Here is a 21,999-nt window from a genome sequence, read left to right on the forward strand (position 1 = left end):
ACAGTTCTCGACCCGAAACTGTGCACATTCCTTCTCTCCAGAGATGCTGCATGTCCCGCTGAGTTCCTCCAGCACTGTGAATGTATATCTCTGTGTTTGTCACTGGGACCGGTCACATCTCACCCTCGCTTCTCTTGTTTGGAAGGTCCTACCCTTCCGGTGCCGAACGACGTCAGGTGACTGGCATGGGAAAGGACTAATCGACGGCTGAGCCGCGGCCAAAGCCATTGTGACGCAGAGTGGGTGGGGTGACGGCTCGACCAATGCGGCAGGGGCGAGGAGGCGGGTCCAGCTCTTTCCTGCAACTTGCATTGTGCTCGCTGCAGAATCATTTTATTTTTATGAATGAAATAATAGCTGCAGCGTGAAGCGAATTAGCGGATGGTTTTGATGAAAAGCAAGACTGATAATTTATCTCTGCAGTTTTTTCTACACCTGATACAACATCTTCATCCAATATTTATAGACAGGGCTTCTTATTTCTGCGGAAGCATGATTTTCTCTGGTTATGCAGATTTTCCATCCCGTTTTTGTTTTGTTGTGCGATCGTTTTTATGTTTTTGCTCAATAGTGCAACCATTCATTCAGTTACAATGTCGACCTATTTGTTTTTAATTGATACACTCTTCAAATGGATACAATGACTAAGGTACCTGCGAATCCCTGAAGAATAAGGAGCAGAAAAGGATCTACTTCCTCATTGAAGGAAGATTTACTTCCATCAAAAAACGGTGCGTTGTGAATTTCATTATTCCTCGGGTATTTCTGTCCGCTGCTATATTTGGAAAGGTGTGTGCGGTTTTATTTTTGTTGCCAATGTCAAGAGACTGACCGGGCGCGCACCAGTGGCTAAGTTGAGCTAGTTGCCCTGGAAACGGGAATCGGTACCGAAGCAAAGTGGGTTAGTTCACCCCAGAATATGTGGGTTTTCAGCTCTGGGCGGAACTTACCCCGATTAACTGGCGATGGTGGAGCTTCACACGTACAGCAGCGCTGGCGGTGGACACAATCCTTGCTCTGTTTTGTTGCTCTACCCGAATTTCCCGAGTGTAACTCCCGTATGAGTCTCACACTTGTCCGACCCGACTGTCTTCATTGAGTTGAGGGAAGTATAAACATTGGAGCTCCCTACTCATCTGACTTCTTCAGGAACCCTCCTGTGGACGAATATCCCACATACGAGCCTTACTCGTGCACTCGCGAGTGTTGCGGGATAAATTAATAACAGATATTTTCTTTTAAGAAATAAACCCATGAAATTCTTTATTTACGTTGTGTGGGGAGGGAAAATATATTTGACGATCATGAGTAATGCAATTTAGAGTTTCAATCTCTATGCCTAAATTACCGCAGATAAGTAGGATCAAAGGTTATTGTCTGAAGAAGGGTCTCGACCCGAAACGTCACCCATTCCTTCTCTCCCGAGATGCTGCCTGACCTGCTGAGTTACTCCAGCATTTTGTGAATAAATTATTGTAATTCGAGTTGGCTTGATCAGATTTGCAGTAACATTTTGAAACTACCATTGCCAGAATATTTGTGCCTAATAATTTGCTTGCTGTATTGATTGCACAGATTGTGATTTTAAAACTTGCATCTGAAGCTCTTAAACATTTCCATCATAACTCGACGAACCCCTAACAAAGGGTTTGTTTACATTATTCAGACATAACGGACTCCTGAGGGTAGATTACAGCGCTGGAAGTTAACTCTTGTTTCCTTCTCTCCGAACGCCGCCTAGCTTGCTGAGTAATTATAGCATCCTCTGTTTTTATTTCAGATTTGCAGCATCTGCACATTTCAACTTTTCCATTACGGAATCGGAACATTTTTGGCACATGACTCAACACGTAGTTCATTCAACGGTTGCAACACAAAGCTTCCAGTATAAATTTAGAGAACAACTAATCCGTAAGGATTAGGTTTGAAACGCAAATTCAAATGCACCTGAACAGTTTTCGAATGATACCCAGAGTAATAGGAATTTCAATTATATAATAAACTACTGAAGCAAAGAGGGCAGATTGATGAAGGTCAGTCTCTGAATAGGGAAATTGTGGCAGAGGGAAAGAGGCTGCTGATTAGTGATAAATCATAGTAGTAGAATTAGGCCATTCGGCTCATTGGGGGCGATATCGCCATACAATCATGGCTGATCTATACCCCACTCTCTACCCCATTCTCCTGCCTTCTCCCCATAACCCTTGACACCCTTACTAATCAAGAAATGGGCTGCACAGTGGTGCAGCAGTAGAGTTGCTGCCTTACAGCTCCAGAGACCCAGGTTCAATCCTGACAACGGATGCTGTCTGTGTGGAGTTTGCACGTTCTCCCTGTGACCACGTGGGTTTTCTCCCGGTGCTCCGGTTTCTTCCCCCACTCCCATGTTAACTAGATTCTGTAAATTGATCCTGCAAAAATGTCCTGTAAGTGTGTGTACTAGTGTACAGGCGATCGCTAGTCAGCGTGGACTCGAAGGACCTGTTTCCTCTGAACGTTTTCCTCTTCCTGTGACCGTGTGGGGGGGAGGGTGAAGAACTGGAGATGAGAATAGGCCAGGATCAATTGGGGCCAGCCACAAATGACCACAGGCAGGGTGGTTTCCTGGTAGGCCCATTGTTGGCTTGGGAAGGTGGGAACACAAGAGGGATACAACGTGGAGAACAGTGGAACTGGTTAAAGGACTAGGGGGAGGAAAGGGGCAAGGGAACGTAGGTCCCTTTCCTCCCCCCTAGTCGTTTAACCAGTTCCACAGTTCTCCATACCGCTGATACCATACCACTCATACCAGTGAGTTGTAAGCAACCCAAACGAAATATGAGTTGCTGTTCCTCCAATTTGCATGTGGCCTCATTCTGGCAATGGAGGCATCCCAGGACAGAAATGTTAGTATGGGAATGGGAAGGGGAGTTGAAATGGTTGGCAAGCATTCGAGACCCCATAGGCCTCGGCGGGCCGAGCATAAGTATTCGGCCTAACAGTTGCCGAATCTACGTTAGGTCTCTCCAATGTACAGGAGCCCACATTGCGAACTACGGATGTAGTAGATGAGATTAGAGGAGGAACATGTGAACCTCTATCTCACCTAAACGGATTGTCTGAATTAAGTTGCGGGAGGAGGAATATGGACAGGTGTGGGACTAGCTTTAGATGTAAGTAACCAGCTTGATTCTGGTTAGGTGTGAAGTCAAATTATTTTCGTTGAACAAGACTTAATGAAATATTTTGAGGAAAATATTCGGTGTGATCTCAGTATTGCAAGAACAATAGAATTATGCGGTGCACAGTGGCACAGCTGGTAGAGCTGCTGCTTCTCAGCGCTGGAGACCAAAGATTGATTCTAACTCGGATGCTGTCTGTGTGGAAGGTTCTCCTTGTGACCTCATGGATTTTCTCTGGGTGCTCTGGTTCCCTCCCACATACCAAAGACGTGAGGGTTTGTAGGTTAATTGGCCTTTGCCCGTAAGGAGTGAATACAGAAATAGGATAATCGATGGTCGGAGTGGGCTCGGTGGGCTGAAGTTCCTGTTTTCAAGCTGTATCAGTGAATGAATCAATAATGTAAAATATTTCTCGGGTGAAAACGAGAAGCTTGTGCGACTTGGGTGGGGGAGGGATAGGGAGAGGGAATGCCGGGGTACCTGAAATAAGTGAAATCAATATTCATACCACTGGCCTGTAAGCTGCCCAAGCGAAATATGAGATGCTGTTCCTCCAATTTGCATTTAGCCTCACTCTGACAATGGAGGAGACCTAGGACAGAAAGGTCTGTGTAGGAATGGGAAGGAGAATTAATGTGTCCAGCAACCGGGACATAAGGTAGGTTCAGGCGGGCTGAGCGAAGGTGTTCCGCGGAACGATCGCCCTGTCTGCATTTGGTCTCGCCGATGTATCAGAGTCCACATCCTGAACAATGGATACAGTAGATGAGGTTGGAGGAGGTGCAAGTGAACCTCTGCCAAACCTGAAAGGACAGTCGGGGTCCCTGGACAGAGTCAAGGGAGGAGGTATAGCGACAGGTGTTGCGGTTGTAGGGGAAGGTATCTGGGGAGGGGGTGGTATGACTGATGCTCTTTGAAGGATAGATACTATAGAGTTATATAGCACGGAAACAGGCCCTTTGGCCCAACTTTACCATGCTGACCAAGATGCCCCATCTGCCCACATTTGGCCCATGTTGCTCTAAACCTTTCTCATCCTTGTATCTGTGCAAATGTCTTTTAAATGTTGTGATAATACTGCATCTTGTTCCAATACCCACCACCCTCTGGGTATCTGGGTCATCAGAACAATGCTGTGTAAGAAGGGACTGCAGATACCGGTTTAAACCGAAGAAAGACACAAAAAGCTGGAATAATTCAGCAGGCAGGCAGCATCTCTGGAGAGGGAACGGGTGATGTTTCGGCTCAAGACCCTTCTTCAGACATCAGGTGCTGTTCAGGCAGCTGAGCCCAGTCAAATTCCACCACGTATTATGTTCCCCTAACATATGAGATGGGGAAGAAGGCAGTAATTAATGATCGGCTGAATTGAAACAGAAGTTTTATTTCGACCCATTATTTTCAGATGATGAATACTTAGTATGGGACATAAACAGGCAAGAAAATATACCCAGTCTCTCGCATTTTCTTCTTTCCTTCATGATGATCTTTGCTTAATGAGGCCGTACTGAATAAATCTGAGATTTCTGCAGCCAGAATGTGATAGATCTGTTTGATAGATCAAAGTGTAAGAAGCTATTTTGAAACTGCAGTCTCTATAGAGCGGGGGGGTTTTCCGCAACTTTGAGGCCACAATGTTATTTAATTGGCCTTGTGGTGAATTGCTTATGTTCCACAACAACATTTAGCTGTACAGGGATTTTCAGTCCGTGGATCTGTTACTTAAACAGTTGCCCTCATTTGCTCATTGCATCGGAGATTATTTTAACCTTTAAAAGAATATACTTGCCATAGAGTACAGTTAAGAGTGCACCAAACTGGGATCCTAGCTCTCTCCCAGCTTTCTGATGATGTAACCTTCACCCATAGATGGATCATTCTGAGCGATATTCTGCCTGACCTGCTGAGTTACTCCAGCACTTTGTGTCGATCCACTGTTTTGGATTTGCTGGAATTTGGTTTGAAAAGTAAAGAGACAAAGGCAGAGACTGACACCTGTCTCAGAGGCCAGCTGTCCCCAGAGTCCTATCTCTACACTGCACACGTTGGGTTGCAATAGACTTCGCTTTGCTACCATTCAAAGCATTAATTAGTTCTATGAGAATTACTTTGGCTGGTTATATTAATGGTACAAAGCTCGGAGAGCTTTTCTCCAAGAGAAACTGTTCTGCAGTTAGTTAGTATTTTGAGCGTCATAGATTTTATTTTTGTTTTATTTTGCAATTGCATTATTCAGTCCACTGGCTATGTGCTCAGAAGCAATGCTGACATCGTCTCACCCAAGGAACATTTAAATATACAACCTGTGATAGTCAGGAAATTATCCCTTGGTCAATTCAGACAGTCCCACATATTTCTGTACCTTGTGCAATCACCTTTAATTTAATTCACAAACCATTCAATTTGATTGATTGAACTGAACATTTAAAAATAATGACCAATTTCAGTGCCTGAGATAACACTTCTTTTTTTTGCGCTCTACTTCTTCTTCTTCTTCTTCTTCTTCTTCTTCTTCTTTCGTATGTCAACTACAACAATCAAAAGTGTCAGTTGGTGCTTCAGAGTACCGTAGTTGACGCTTTGCTGCAAATGTTGCCAGTTCCGTAGAACTACCCAGGGTGGACGACGAGGACGTAAAGCAGCTCCCACCTCTACGCTCTACTGAAGGAAACAGAGTATTCTCATGTACTGTGTGGAAACAGGCCCTTCGGCCCACCAAGTCCGCACCGACCAGTGATCCCCGCACATTAACACTATCCTTCGCACTCTAGGGTCAATTTGCATTTATACCAAGCCAATTAACCTACAAACCGGTACGTCTTTGGAGTGTGGGAGCACCTGGAGTCGGGATCAAACCCGGGTCTCTGCCGTTATAAGCGCTGTAAGGCAGCAACTCTACCGCTGCACCCTGAAAATGGTGTCCATCTGGCCACATGTGACCTATTTTTCAGGCCTGACAAAAGTGCAGAAACATTTTCCCAGACACTCCACCAAAGCTAATCGACCAGCTGATTATCTTCAGGATTTTCTGTCGCACTTTGTTCTGAAAGTTGGACCCTTGCTTAAATTATCTTCCATGACTATAATGCCTTTCACAACCTTCATGTCTCAATGTGCTTAAATGAAATATATATATATATATATCTTGATCCATCACCATTGTCGTTGGAGGAGTTGCAGCCAATTTAAGCACTGAAGAACAATATCGTTAATAACCAGATCATCTGTTTTAGAGGTATAGGCCTTGGTTCAATGGTACTTTATTTGCCACATGTACTGAGATACAGTGAAGTTCTTTTTTATACAGTTCAGTACAAGTACCAATATAGGCACTTAGATACATCATAGATAAGCTTCTCAGACACAGTGCAAGTGTATAGCAGTCGTACACTGAGGCAGTATAGAGTCGCCAGTTTAGCACCATTTTCAAGTCCCAGTTCTGAATGCAGGGTTCTTGCCCTGTCCATGACGGCCTGTTGTCCTGGCAGTGTTGCGGGGTTGGCCAGGCTAAGCGTAGCAATTTGGGCTCTCCGCCGCTGCTCCACCGCTGTAGGCCACGGGCGGTCCATGTGCTTGGCCTCTGCGAACGAAGATTGGAGCTGCCTAGATCAGGTCACAAGTAAACCAGCAAAAGCCAGAAGTCTTCACTTTAGTTAAGGGTGGGAATGGAAATGGAGAAGAATGGTATTGGAGAAGGATTCAGTTGCCAACCCCACCATCAACACCCATAGCTCTGGGACTTTGGCAGCATGAGACCCAGGCAAATTCAATAGACTACCGGCCAGCTCTTGAATTGTACAAGATCTTGAGAAAGTTGCTTTACAAAGTTTTTTAGCAATCCACCAATGACTCTTTTGCTAAGAGAATACTTTTTATTTTAATTCCTACTAAGTATAACATGGAAAACGATATAACATGCACACGTTAATTTCTGTGTTTATCACAAGATGGCAACGCTATTTTTGATGTTAACCCCACACCACCCAGATTACACTGTAACTGAGGCAATTGTTGGATCAGCATTACATGTGTACCAGTGACAAGGGGAGGATAAATAACTTAAAGTTTTGTTAAGTTTAGAGAAGCAATGTGAAAACAGGCCCTTTGGCCCACCGAGTCCGCACCGACCAGTGATCCCCGCGCATTAACACTATCCTACACACACTAGGGACAATTTGCAATTTTACCGAAGCCAATTAACCTACATACTTCTACGCCTTTGGAGTGTGAAAGGAATCCAGAGCTCCTGGAGAAAACCCACGCAGGTCAGGGAGAGAACGTACAAACTCCGTACAGACACCACCGGGCCGCCCCTGGTACAAACCTTGTACCACAGCTTTCAGATCTGGAGGTAAAAGGTTTATAAATGGGATTTGCGGTTAAATCATTTAAACAGAAGATATTATCTTTAAAAAGAAACAACCCTGGCTACAAGTAAAGCGCCATCTGAAGAGGAACAATTTAACTTTGGGTGACAACAGGAAGAGGAAGCACCCACAGAGAATCTACTAAAATGGCTAAAGAAAAATCTCGACCCAAAATGTCACCTATTCCTTTTCTCCAGAGATGCTGTCTGACCCACTGAGTCACTCCATCTTTTTGCATTCTATTAAAATGGCGTCTTGATATTAAGATCTAGTGCAATCATTGAAGCAGAGTATTAGTATAAGGTACTATCCATTTAATAATATTGGCCAATTAAAATAACAACCCCTGCATCTTTTATAACAAATTACATCTGTTCAGAATTGGCTGATCTCAGTCCATTTGGGAGGAAGGTTATTAAAATTTCAGTTTTATTCTCCCGAAGCAATAAAATGAAAATGTGTCAAGCTTCCAATCTAATGTAAAGCAAGAATAATTTTGTTTGAGGAAAGGTTTAGGTTATAGCTGCATTGTTCCATTTGTGATTGGGCTCCCACAGTGGTAAAATTCCAGCATGCATTTTCCAATTATGTAAGTGTTACCTTTGGAAGAGTAGGAGAATTGAAAGTGACATTGGGAGATATGCATTCAATACATTTTTGCATACAAATTGAATCTGATAAAATTAATATGGAGATGCGGCAAAGAGTGAGGAAGGAAAACGATACCTTTATTGCATGCGAGTTAAGAATTTTACTTTACTTTAGACCTTAAAGATAAAGTGCGAAAACAGCCCATCGAGTCCGTGCCGATCATCCGGTACACTAACACTATCCTACACACTCGGGACAATTTACTATTTTATCGAAGCCAATTAACCTACAAACCTGAACGTCTTTGGAGTGTGGGAGGAAACCTGGAGAAACCCACATGGTTGCAGGGAGAACGTACAAACTCCATACAGACAGCACACATAGCCAGGATTGAATCCTGGTCACTGGCAGCAAATCTACCACTGCACCACTGTGCTGTCCTGCGGTTGGCTTAAGAGGAAAGATCTTTTTACTCTGGTGGGATTATTCCCATATGCATTGTCTCCTTTTCAAAAGAAGGACATACTTGCCTTAGGTGGGTACATCAAAGTTTCATCAGGAAGAATGGGCTGGTTCATGAGGAGGCACTGTGTATAATGTACGTTAAAGTGGAGTTGATGTAAAAGTTAAACATTCATCCTACTGAATATTGGAGTAGTGCCAATGGGTCATAGACTTCATTCCTGCTCTTTGCTTCTTTTCTGATTTGCCACCTGATGACTGCTGGGGTATCTTCAAGTGTGAATGTTTCTGGAGGTGCTTTAATGCGTTATGGTATTGATAGGTACTGTAGTTCCAGATAATGCTACTCTTACAAACCCAGTCACCTTATAGGCATTGAATAGTGGTTGCCATGAATAATATCAAAGTGATTTACTTAACAAAGAAATTTGATGTACAGATGACTTGCTCAGCCTTGAGTTTGTTTCCAGTGATAACTAGGCCAAGTCAATGGATATTTTTAAGGCAGGGATGGATAGATTCTTGATTAGTACAGGTGTCTGGGGTAACGGGGAAAAGGCAGGGGAATGGGGTTAAGAGGAAAAGATAGATCCGCCATGATTGAATGGCAGAGTAGACTTAGTTTAGATTAGAGATACAGCGTGGAAACAGGCCCTTTGGCCCACTGGGTCCGCGCCGACTAGCGATCCCTGCATATTAACACTATTATTAACACTATCCTACACACACGAAGGACAATTTTTAAATTTACCAAGCCAATTAACCTACATACCTGTATGTCTTTGGAGTGTGGGAGGAAACCGAAGATCTCGGAGAAAACCCACTAACGTTAATGCAACCTGCCCTGCTGATGTTTATATTCAATGGTCTCCAAGGGCATATTGTTTTATTTCAATTTTATGGAATCTGCAGTTTTTTTGCTTTGGAATTAATTTATTTATCTATGGTTATATCTTTCTACACAAGCATTGTATATATATTGACGGTGAGGCAGCTCTGATTTCTTGTATGTTATTTGCACACCGTGCTATTTTGATTGGCACAAACATGTTATTTAATAATAACAACATCAAATCTGAAATGCTTGAATCAAATTGGACAGCACAGCAGTGAAGCAGTAGAGATGCTGCCTTACAGTACCAGAGACCCGGATTCAATCCTGACAATGGGCGCTGTGTGTAAGGAGTTTGCCTGTTCTCCCTGTGACCACGTGGGATTTCTCCAAGTGCTCCGGTTTCCTCCCACATTCCAAAGACATGCAGGTTTGTAAGTTAATTAGGTTCTGCAAATTGTCTCTCGTGTGCAGGATAGGGCTGGTGTATGTGTGATTGATAGTTGGCATGGGCTCCGTGGGCCAAAGGGCCTATTTCCACACTGTATCTGGAAACTAAACTAAATATATGAAAATCTACCCATCAGAGAGTATCAAACAGGTGCACATGTGATAATTCACAAATGAGAAATAAGAAAAGGCATTTTTATTTTCTTCAGAATAAAAGCTACCAAAAGTTATTCTGAATACTTGGGAATCAGACGGTTTAATCTCTGGTGAGTGGAGACCTTAGTCTGTAGAATACACCGAGTTTCTGTTGAGTAGACATGGATACACTCTTGAACCTACAAGTTCCATTTTGAAGGTTAACAGGAATCCATATTCCTGGCATTTACTGACTATATCCAGAAGTGGGAGGCTATATGTGAAATGAGCTGCTCTTGGCATTTAATCTCATTCCAGTTCTATATTGAGGTAATATCCATTCTTGTGTTGTAGGCCTCCTACAGGAGAATAGACTGTCTACGTGGACTGAATCTCATTTCTTCATCAATCCCTCAGCCTAGCAAGGAAGTAACCACCTAAGTAACATCACTTATTCCTCTGTCTGACCTGCTGAATTACTCCAGCTTTTTGTGCCTATCTTCAGCCTAAGTTATTTCTGTGCAGAAAGGAACTGCAAATGCTGGTTTATACCAAAGATAGGTACATAGTGGCTTTAGACTGAAGAAGGGTCCCAACTCGAAAAGTCACCCATCCTTTTTCTCCAGAGATGCTGCCTGACCTGCTGAGTTACTCCAGCACTCTGTGCCTAAGTTATGTACTCAGGTCCGCTGGATTGGTACTTGAACTCAGAACCTTCAGGAAGGAGCTTGATCATCACAGGCCACACCAACATTTTGGATCATTATTGATTTTTGGGGGGATTTAATTTTTCACCCCTTCCTTTGGAAATCAATGCCGCTGTTTGGAGATTTAATCCAAATTGACGTGCTCAGAAGTAGATTTTAGTTCTTGAGAGGAATTATCAGTGTAAAGTCACGGACTGTTGAAATCGTCACATGTATAAACAAAACCAACTCAAATTAATAGTCTTGTCCTGAAGAGGTAACTCTGTTTATCTCTCCACTGATATTTCCAGACCCGCTGAGGGTCTCCTGCATTTTCTTTGTGTTTTTTTCTTTTGCCGTACCAGCCTGCTGTTCCTTGAGATGCCTTTTGTAATATCATTGATGCCGTGTAACATAAGAACTGAAAGCCTTTTTGTGCCGGCATCTAATGCAACTGAAATTAGATCTGAAATATGTGGTGCGCAAAATAAATTCAACAGCACTCCAGTTTCCCAGGCCCTCAGTAAGCCTATAAATAGATCAGAACTATTTTAGCCTTTGGAATTGTGTTCAGTGACATGAAAAAGAGATGACTGCAAAGATAGGCTGATTACATTTCAGGAATTTGTGTCAACAGACTCCTGGTGGGAAGACACATATTTATTCTGTCTTTTAGTGATTTTCTCCCTTGTATTGGCGTTCCAAAGATACATGCCCTTCACTGGTCAGGTGCCTCTCACACCACATGTCCAGAAATAGACAGAGAGCAAAAATAAACATCTCCTGAGGATTGCATGCTGATTCCCCTGTAATTGAGAAATAAGTTCTTGTATTTACAGAGCGCCTTTCATCGCCTCAGGCCCTTCTGTACTTTATAGTGTCGTTACTAAAGTACTTTGAAGTCTAGTTACTATTCCATTGTGGTAAGCACAGCGGCAAACTGCACACAGCAAGTGCCTACCATCAGAAATGAGAGAATGCTCACGTCAATGCCTAGTGGAATATGAGGTCTCAGTTTAGCAATTTCGGCTTTAGACTTCAGAGATACAGTGTGGAAACAAGCCCTTTGGCCCACCAAGCGATCACACGGTACACTAGCACTATCCTACACACTGGGGACAATTTACAATTTTACCGAAGCCAATTAACCTACAAACCTGCACATCTTTTGAGTGTGGGAGGAAACCAGAGCACCTGGAGAAAACCCATGCGGTCACAGGGAGAACGTACAAACTCCATACAGACAGTAGCCAAGGTCCGGATCGAACCTGGGTCTCTGGCGCTGGAAGGCAGCGACTCTACCACTGCTCCACCCACTGCATTCCTTTGGCTGTTCATCTCCCATTGAACCACACCAGATTATCAGCATGGATTCAAAGTGGAAGTCCTTGGAAATTGAAATCACAATTTTCTGATACAAAAGCCTAAATCCATGGAAGTAACAATGAGATTCAACCAGTCTGACCCGAAACGTTGCCCATCCATTACTTCCGCGGTTGCTGCCTGACCCGCCGAGTTACTCCAGCACTATGTATTTTAGTTTACAACGTGGAAGCAGGCCTTTCGGCCGACCGAGTCCATGCCGACCATCGACTACCCATACACTATTTCTGTGTAATCCCACTTTTGCATCCTGCACACCAGGTGGCAATTTACAGAAGGGCCCTGTGGGCTATTCTTGGCCCATTCTTTTTAGGTTTTATGTCCTCATAATTTACAGAAGTCAATTTACCAACAAACCTGCAGATTTTTGGGGATGAGATTCAGCCTGTGCCCACTGATGCCTTCACCAATCCTCAAGCCAAACACTAAAACTAGCCTCTAATTACATCAGTAATGATCTGGGCCTGATGTGTTTTACGTATCCAAAATCAATGGTTTAGTGAGTTCAGTCAAGTCACTAGCCGTCTGGTAGACCACAAAAGGTCCCTTGCGTTGAGTTGAGTTATTTTAGTGTCCTATGTACCAAGGTACAGTGAAAAGCATATGTTGCGTGCTAACCAGTCAGTGGAAAGATAAAACATGATTACAATAAAGCCGTCCACAGTATACAGATACATGATAAAGGGAATAGTGTGAATACCGTTTAGTGCAAGGTAAAGCCCGATGAAAGATAATCCGAGCGTCTCCAATGAGGTAGATAGTAGCTCAGGACTGCTCTCAAGTTGTTGACAGGATGTCCCTTTCACTTTTGTTAATGATGGATTGGCAACAGTTTGCCTGAACACTCTGACATTCAGCAGTGGGCGAATTAGATATAGCTCTTAGCTCTTAGGGCTAATGGAATCAAGGGATATGGGGAGAAAGCAGAAATAGGGCACTGATTTAGGATGATCAGCCATGATCACATTGAATGGCGGTGCTGGATCGAATGGCCGACTCATGCACCTATTTTCCATGTTTATTTGGGGTTCTCCTGCATCTGCTAAAAGGGTGCAGGCATAAAGGGTTCAGATGAGGAAGTGAGTGGACTTCTCGGCCAGTCCGCTGGCGTAATTTGTACAATGGTGAGCAAAGCTTTTGTTGATTGGAATGATCGCGTCATTTTATATCCATTAAACTAAATAGAATCAACCATCTACTCAGCAAGAGAAAATAAGAGGGAAAAAAAATGGGTCCGAGTCCAGAAGAGTGAGGGGTGATCTTCTCATGGTGTATAAGATCACGAGGGAAACAGATAGGGAAGACACTTTTTACCCAATGTAGGGGAATCATGAAGCAGCAGTCATTGGTTTAAGTTGAGAGAGAAAAGATTTAATAGGAATCTGAAGGACGACTCTTTCACACAGAGGATGGTAGGTGTTGTATATGAAATGATCTGCCAGAGGAGGTTGTTGAGGCCGATAGTATAACGACATTTAAAAGACATTTGGACAGATACATGGATAGGAGAGATTTAGAGGGAAAATGGGCCAAACGCGGGCAGGTGGGACTACTGTAGATGGGACTACTGTAGATGGGACATCTTGGTCGGCCAAGTTGGGCCGAAGTTCATATTTTCATGGTGTGCGCCTCTACCAACATATTCTTATACTAATGTGAAATAATTGAAGGATTGAAATACAGTAAACTCATGATTAATGCTTAAACCATTTATAAATGTCAGATTATGCCCAGGATTATTTTTGTCTCTGAGACTGAAATTTCCATAGTTTGATTTATTATAAAGTGTTTGAAATATTGTTTTTAAGAAAGAAGTGAAATGTTCTCTTCAGTTTGTGAACAATGCTAATGTCTCTGCCGTGTGTGGTGATATTCACAAAACGGTATCATCTCCCATGTGAGACTGTTGATGCAGTGTTCCCAAGGACAGCGTGTGATAGATGCACACAGGATATCTATGTATAGTTCAGCAAAAATAAAAGACCTCCCGTGCTTTGTGAAAGAGTGCTTGTGAACTCTCTTTAGGCTGTGAACAGACTTCATATCTTAATTGGTGCTTTTCTAATATTGTGCATCTCGTCCCTCTAGAAACTTAGGATATTTCAGCATTTTAGACACAATGAAGATCAAAAAGAAAGAAAAGAAAACTGAACAGGATAAGCTAACATCACACTGTAACACTGTAACTCCACCATTGATTTTTTTTAAATCACACCTGATTATTGCCCTGCATCACATTTCGGCACCATCCTTGTAGCTATTGATTTATTCAGTGTCCAAAATCGACCAGCGTAATTTTGAATAAACGCCACAACTGAGCTCATATTGTCTCTTGGATTGTGAACTCCAGAGATTCATCACCCTCTGATTGAAAAGGTTTATCGTTATCTTAGGGATAAACGTTTACTCATTTTTCCGAAACAGGGTGGCACGGTGGTGCAGCGGTGAAGCAGCTGCCTCACGACACCAGAGACCCGGGTTCGATCCTGACTAAGGGGGCTGTCTAAACGGAGTTTGTACGTTCTCCCCGTGACCGCGTGGATTTTCTCCGGGTGCTCCGGTTTCCTCCACATCCCAAAGATGTGCATGTTTGTAGGATAATTGGTCTCTATAAATTGTCCCTAATGTGTAGGTTAGAAGCCATGTGTGAGTGATTGTTGGTCAGTGCGGACTCGGTGGGCTAAAGGGCCTGTTTCCACACTGTATCTCAAATCTAAACTAAACTAAATTAAACTAAATTTCATATCGGGGAAGCGGAACAAGTGAATGAGTCTCGCTTTATTGCAACAAACAGCCAGCACAGTCATGATTAGTCAAGCAGCCATCAGCACCATGAACATAGTAGACGGAAACATGACTTTACATTGAACTGTTGCTTTTGATACCTTTTTTACTCAGACCATTCATTTCTTTGTGTCTAGCCTACGGTTGATGGATAGAGATATGGACTACGAAAGGCCAAATGTAGAAACAATCAAGTGCGTGGTTGTGGGTGACAATGCAGTTGGAAAGACCAGGCTGATCTGTGCAAGAGCATGTAATGCCACCTTAACACAATACCAGCTGCTGGCTACACATGTACCAACAGTCTGGGCCATCGACCAGTACCGTGTCTGCCAAGAGGTAAGAAACAGAAGCACTTTATCATGGTGCATTTCAGCCCTTGCAAGGTTAAGCCCAGTTGATTGCAAAATGTACAAATATAAATATGCCTTTTAATGTATCCTTCATATATTTTATAGAATATTATTGAGAAAGGGGCGCGTGAACTCACAATATAATTTCAAAATGCTTGCGTATAATGCAGATGTCAGAGGTTATGGGGAGATGGGGTTAGGAGGGAGAGATAGATCAGCCATGATTGAATGGCAGAGTAGACGATGGGCCAAATGGCCTAATTCTACTCCTGTTCCTTTTGACCTTGTAATGGTACCATGATGTATTGAGAGAAGCTGAAAGGCAGCACCTTACCCTTTCGTACAAGCATCTTGCAATCCAGTGGACACAACATGGAACTGAATTCTTTCAGATCTAAACTTCCTGTTATTTTATTTAGGAAGGAATGTATTATTTGTGATTATGTGGAGAACCATGCTACAAGGACATAAAAACTAAAAAGGAAAGGACCAAGAATAGCCCACAGGCCCCTTAATCCTGCCACGCTCTTCAACCCACTTACGGCAACCGGATCACCACTCAATCGCAATAGCTCAAGACTTGCCAGGATTCCAAACTGCCATCAGTCTCTGTCACAAATGTATTGAACCACGAACTTCCCATGGAACTTTAGAGCCGAGAATTATGCCGATTCACAATGATCTGAGTGAAGAAATTCCTCCTGACCCTTCCCCCTGAATGTCTGATCCCCTTCTGCTGTGACTATGTTTCCTGCTTCTGGACCATCCAGATAAAGGAAGCAACTTCCTGGCACCTATTTTGTCAAGCCCTTTCAGAATCTTGTACTGTTCAGATCACTTTTCCTTCTTCCAACTCCAGACGATTAGGGCATTAGTGCCACTTACCTGTATTTGGCCTATATCCTCTTAAACCTTTCCTATCCATGTAACTGTCTAAATGTTGTGATAGTACTTGCCTCAACTATGTCCTCTGGGACTTTGTTCCAAATACTCACCATCTTCTGTGTGAAAAGGTTGCCCCTAAGGTTCATATTAAATCTTTCCCCTCTGGTTCTTGATTCCTCTACTCAGGGTAAAAGACTCTGTGCATTTACTCTACTTATCCCTCATCCTCCTGCGCTCCAAGGAATACAATCCTAGCCTGCTTAACCTCTCCCTAAAACTCAGGCCTTTGAGTCCTGGCAACATCGTCGTAAAAGTCCTGGCAGCATCCTCGTAAATCATTGATGGATTTTTTTATTTGCATAAAAGGACTGGTAAACAAAAGCGAAATATTGAGAATTTTCAAATATTATATTGAAACAAAAATGCTGGAATTAACAAATGGGTCACAGAGTAACAGAATTAATATTTCATCAGATTTGTCAATTTTGGGATTTTAAGCTTTGGTAGCTTGGTTGTAAATCCGGTACTGTGCACTAGACACTGAATTCGTTTTCATAAATGTTAAAATAATTCATTTCAGATCTTTGCTACAACCAATGCAGGAATGTGTTCAGAATTTATGCATGAGTGTAACAAAATGATACAACATCAATATCCTCCAGCATTATAAATTGCTTTGAAAATAGTTCATGCTTTTGGATTAAAAGAAGATTTGGAACAGGCAGTTGACAAGGAAAATCAAAATGCTTGCAGGAATCTCACCAGGTTCCAGTGGTTACAGTTTCAGTCCCACGCTCATGTAATCGAAGCTGACACATTGGTGGTGAAGCAATACAGCACTCTCAGATATGTAGACGTTCTGATTGAGTGTTGTTCTGAACCAGCTTATCGCCAAGTGACCATTGAGGTAGACAAAAAAATAACGGCATTAAAGATTATAATGTAATTTTTCCTATCAGCTGTTTTTCACATCTCCAAAACATAGCTTCTTAGGCAGCTCCGACCAATGTTGTTATTGTAACCTTTTCTTGCCCCTTCAGCCTTTTAACACTCGAATCAGCCTTGGCGTTCTTCTCTTGCTAAAATGCAGGGCTGGAAAAATGTTGGCACTCAGGAAAACATACCAGATGGCTCCATATTTCAGACAGACGTTAGGTTGTTGCTGGGCTGCAGGGTGCAAATCACAGACTTTTTAAGATAGACATAAAATGCTGGAGTAACTCAGCGGGACAAGCAGCGTCTCTGGAGAGAAGGAGTGGGTGACGTTTCAGGTCGAGACCCTTCTTCAGACTGCACACACACAGCTTCAAGATTCACCGCAGGATTGCAAAGCTGCACGTGTGATCTGCCATCTTTTGTGCAAGCCTGATACCTTTCTTTTTAGTGGTAATAAACAAAGCAATTGGAATCTTAAATATGTGACAATAAAATATAATTGAATTATTGAACCTTGCCTGAACAGTGGTACAAGGGTCAAAAGAAGTTGAACTGCGTGACTGTGCGCAATGGGGTCAGAATGCACCTTGGATAGCACATCTAATTTTGGTTGTTAAGATTTCAGGGTGACATTATGGTCTATTTTTATGACTTATGTCATAGAGTCATGCAGCACGGAAACAAACCCTTCCGTCCAACTTGCCCCTGTCAAGCAAGATGGTTGCTTTTTTATTGTGCAAACACAGTATCGTGGGCGGCACGGTGGCGCAGCGGTAGAGTTGCTGCCTTACAGCGCTTTCAGTGCCAGAGACTTGGGTTCGATCCCAATTCCGGGTGCTTGTCTGTACGGAGTTTGTACGTTCTCCCCGTGACCGCGTGGGTTTTCTTCGAGATCTTCGGTTTCCTCCCACACTCCAAAGACGTGCAGGTTTTAGGTTAATTGGCTCGGTTAGAGTGTAAATTGTCCCTCGTGTTAATTTGTGGGGATCGCCGGTAAGCGCTAACTTGGTGGGCCGAAGGGCCTGTTTCCGCACTGAACCTCTAAACTAAACTAAACACGGTGTGAAATTCTTTTCTTACAAACAGTCCAGTCGAGTATTGCCACACCCAAGCACATTCCCAGTGCGCAATGTCGGGAAGAAGATATTGTATAACAAGATCACAGAGGTGCCTAAGTCTTCTTTAAATCATTCCCAACTAATTCAACAGTTAAAGCTCATTTTCTTGTCCTGTACGCCAATTGACATTGAATGGGTGAGGTTGGGGATGGGTGATCTTGTACCTAAGTTACATCAAATCGTTTCACTCAACTTGTTCTGTTGTCCACAGGTTCTGGAACGTTCCCGTGATGTAGTTGATGATGTCAGTGTATCGCTGCGACTCTGGGATACCTTTGGTGACCATCACAAGGACCGGCGGTTTGCCTACGGCAGGTATAGCAAAGCACAAGGTGAAAAGGCACCTTGGGTCAGTTTGAGTGGGAAAATGACCCCGTCAATCCAATCAAAGCGTTTATCAAAAAATGAAGCAAATATTGGCACAAAGCTGAGAATATTCTGATACTGCAGTTGCTGGAAATCTGAAATGAAAAAAGAAAATGCCACAGATACTCAGCAGGTCAGGCAGCATCTGTGGAGAGAGAAGCCCAGCTGGAATTGAAGACATTTTCTATTTTTGGGAGTGGGGGGGGGGGGGGGGGGGGGGAACGGGGGGACACAGTGGCGCAGTGATAGAGCTGCTGTCTCAGCACCAGAGACCCAGGTTCGATCCTGACTACAGGTGCAGAGTTTATACGTTCTCCCTGTGACCGTGTGGATTTGCCCCGGTTTCCTCCCACATCCCAAAGACGTGCGGGATTGTAGGTTAATTGGCTTCTGTAAGTTGCCCCCAAGTGTGTAGGATGCGAAAGTGGGATAACATTGAACTAGTGTACAGGTGATCGAAGGTCGGCGTGGACTCAGTGGGCCGAAGGGCCTGTTTCCATGCTGTATCTCTAAACTAAAACTAAACTCGTTCAGAATGTTCTAATGAAAACAGTCTTGAATTTCCTAATTGTGCGCCTCGCCTGTAAAACCTATTTTGGGATTAGCCGTTATAAAAGGAGAACAAGGAGATTGCATAAAATCACAAGGTGGTTGATCAATCCTGTACTATGTCCCTGAACAAAGCTAAAATAAAGTTAAATGGTGTAACTTTTCACAGGAAGCACCGAGAACGATGGGGACCCAGCAGGGGTTGGAAGGGCCGTCGAGAATGAATTGGGGGGGGGGGGGGGGGGGAGAGGCAGACAGTAGACTGTGCAGTCCTTTTGTAACATTGTCTGTGCCAGACACATAGCGACACTTGTGTACTGCTTAGGTGAGGTCTGCTGTATGATTTTACCAGGGTTGTATGCAAAGCAAAATGTTTCATTGAACCTAGTACAAGTGACGAGAAAGTATCATTCATTCATACATGACCCAATCTACCAACTGGAGACCCCAAACTGATTTATCTTTTTCGCTCCGAGAAGAACACTGTGGTCTCTTTTGAAATATTCATCCTATCCAATTAATCTGTGGTAAGAATTTCAAAAGAGAAGCTGTTACACCGATCAGCCAAAACATTATGACCTGATGAGCCAAAACATTATGACCACCTGCCTAATATGCTGTTGGTCCTCTGTGTGCAGCCCCATACGCAGCAGGGTGTGATGCACTGTGTATTGTGACACATTCCTCCCGTGACCACCATTAAAATTTTATGTGACTTGTGCCACAGTAGACCTTCTGTCGGTCTGGACAAGATGGGATAGCCTTCATTGCCCTCGCGCATCAATGAGCCTTGGGCGCCCAACACCCTGTCGCCGGTTTGTTGTTTGTCCCTCCTCGGACCGCTGTTGGTGGGTACTCACCACTGCTGACCGGGAGCACCCCACAAGCCTTGCCGTTTCAGAGATGCTCTGACCCAGTCGTCTGGCCATAACAATTTGGCGCTTGTCAAAGTCGCTCAGGTCTTTTCTTCTGCATCCAACACATCAACTTCAAGTACTGACTGTTCACTTGCTGCCTAATATATCCCACCCCTTGACAGGTGCCATTGTAACAAGATAACCAATGTTATTCACTTCACCGGTCAGTGGTCATTATGTTTTGGTTGATCGGTGTACTTTCCCTGTTGTATTTTTTAAACATTGGCAAATGCATGTAAGCTGCATTGATCCCCTGTACTTAACTAAAGACTAGGAGTGCCTGAAGCTGAGCTGATAACATAATACTTTATTTACGTGCAACTGGTATTCACCTCAGTTGTATTCGGAGATAAATGTGGAGATTCAAACCATTCTGTAAATTATAAATGCATTGAAAGCTGGATAGATGTGAGAGGGAAAGCAACAGACAGATGGGGGAGAAGGTTAGGTGCAAAAAGACATTCCCAGAAGGATTTGTACAGACTATTTGGACAGAATGGTGGTTGCTGTCCGACCAGCGATCCCCGCATTCTAATGCTATCCTACACACACCAGGGGAATTTTAATCCTCTTTAAAATTCCTGACAATTGAGCTTATGGTTTAGTTTAATTTAGTTGAGAGATACAGCACAGAAACAGGCACTTCGGCCCACCGAGTTAGTTCCAGCCAACGATTCATGCACATTAACACTATCCTACACACAGTAGGGACAATTTTGCATTTAAACCAGGCCAATTCACCTACAGACCTGTACGTCTTTGGAATGTGGGAGGAAACCGGAGATCCCGTAAAAAAAACCCACGCAGGTCACGGGGAGAACATACAAATTCCATACAGACATGCACTGGTAGTCAGGATCGAACCCGGGTCTCTGGCGCTCTCAGGCAGCAGCTCTACCAACTGTGCCGCCCATAGCAGCTTATGAGGTTTCAGACCCACCCTTTACAAAAGTGTATGCCGTTTACATTATGTGTATGCCGTTTACCGCTGCACTGTGGCACAGTGGTAGAATTGCTGCCTTACAGCGAATGCAGCGCCGGAGACTCAGGTTCGATCCTGACTACGGGCGCCGTCTGTACGGAGTTTGTACGTTCTCCCCGTGACCTGCGTGGGTTTTCTCCGAGATCTTCGGTTTCCTCCCACACTCCAAAGACGTACAGGTATGTAGGTTAATTGGCTAGGCAAAATGTAAAAATTGTCCCTCGTGTGTGTAGGATAGTTTTAGTGTTGGGGGATCGCTGGGCGGCGCGGACTCGGTGGGCCGAAGGGCCTGTTTCCGCGCTGTATCTCTAAATCTAAAAATCTAAATCTAAAAAGTCTACATGAGCGGCGATGTGATTGAGTTGCTTTTATTTTCTCCTGCTCAGGTCCGATGTGGTTGTGCTTTGTTTTTCAATTGCCAACCCCAACTCGCTGCACCATGTGAAAGCCATGTGGTACCAGGAAATTAAACACTTCTGCCCACGAGCACCCGTCATCTTGGTCGGTTGCCAGTTGGACCTGCGGTACACGGACTTGGAAGCCGTTAATCGTGCACGGAGACCTCTCGCAAGGTATGTCTACCAACGTAACAGGACACAACGTGTTGAAGTAGCTCAGCAGGTCAGGCAGCATCCCTGGAGAGAAAGGATGGGTGACATTTCATGAAGTTTTTAAAGGTGCTATATAAATGAAAATCCATCTTTTGGCAAGTAATAAATAACCTTCGGAGTATTTTGGCTCACAGTCTTTTATTTGTGAACGATATTTTCCACTGTAACCTCGCTGCAATTATCCTCGTTAAAATTCCTGACAAGTGGGCTTATGGTTTAGTTTTAAGAAAATAACTGCAGATGCTGGTACAAATCGAAGGTATTCACAAAATGCTGGATTAAGTCAGCAGGTCAGGCAGCATCTCGGGAGAGAAGAAATGGGCGTCGTTTCGGGTCGAGACCCTTCTTCTCTCCCGAGATGCTGCCTGACCTGCTGAGTTACTCCAGCATTTTGTGAATAAATACCTATGGTTTAGTTTTGTTTAGTTTAG

The 21,999-nt window shown here is 43.6% G+C and overlaps 1 protein-coding gene across 2 annotated transcripts in view; it reads left to right on the forward strand.

Annotated features, from left to right (window-relative positions):
- Positions 1 to 297: 297 nt before the first annotated feature.
- The window catches only part of rhobtb2a (Rho related BTB domain containing 2a), a 64,333-nt gene continuing 42,631 nt past the window's right edge, over positions 298 to 21,999 (forward strand). Inside the window, exons 1-4 of one of the 2 annotated variants that reach the window (XM_078428732.1) lie at positions 298 to 731; positions 14,989 to 15,190; positions 18,355 to 18,458; positions 21,344 to 21,529. In XM_078428732.1, coding sequence (XP_078284858.1) covers positions 14,999 to 15,190; positions 18,355 to 18,458; positions 21,344 to 21,529 — 482 coding nt within the window. In that variant the 5' untranslated portion in view covers positions 298 to 731; positions 14,989 to 14,998. The remainder of the gene's footprint in view (positions 732 to 14,988; positions 15,191 to 18,354; positions 18,459 to 21,343; positions 21,530 to 21,999) is intronic. The other variant, XM_078428733.1, reaches the window with a different exon arrangement.

This window comes from Rhinoraja longicauda, chromosome 36 (genome assembly GCF_053455715.1).
Source record: "Rhinoraja longicauda isolate Sanriku21f chromosome 36, sRhiLon1.1, whole genome shotgun sequence".
Lineage (NCBI taxonomy): Eukaryota > Metazoa > Chordata > Chondrichthyes > Rajiformes > Arhynchobatidae > Rhinoraja > Rhinoraja longicauda.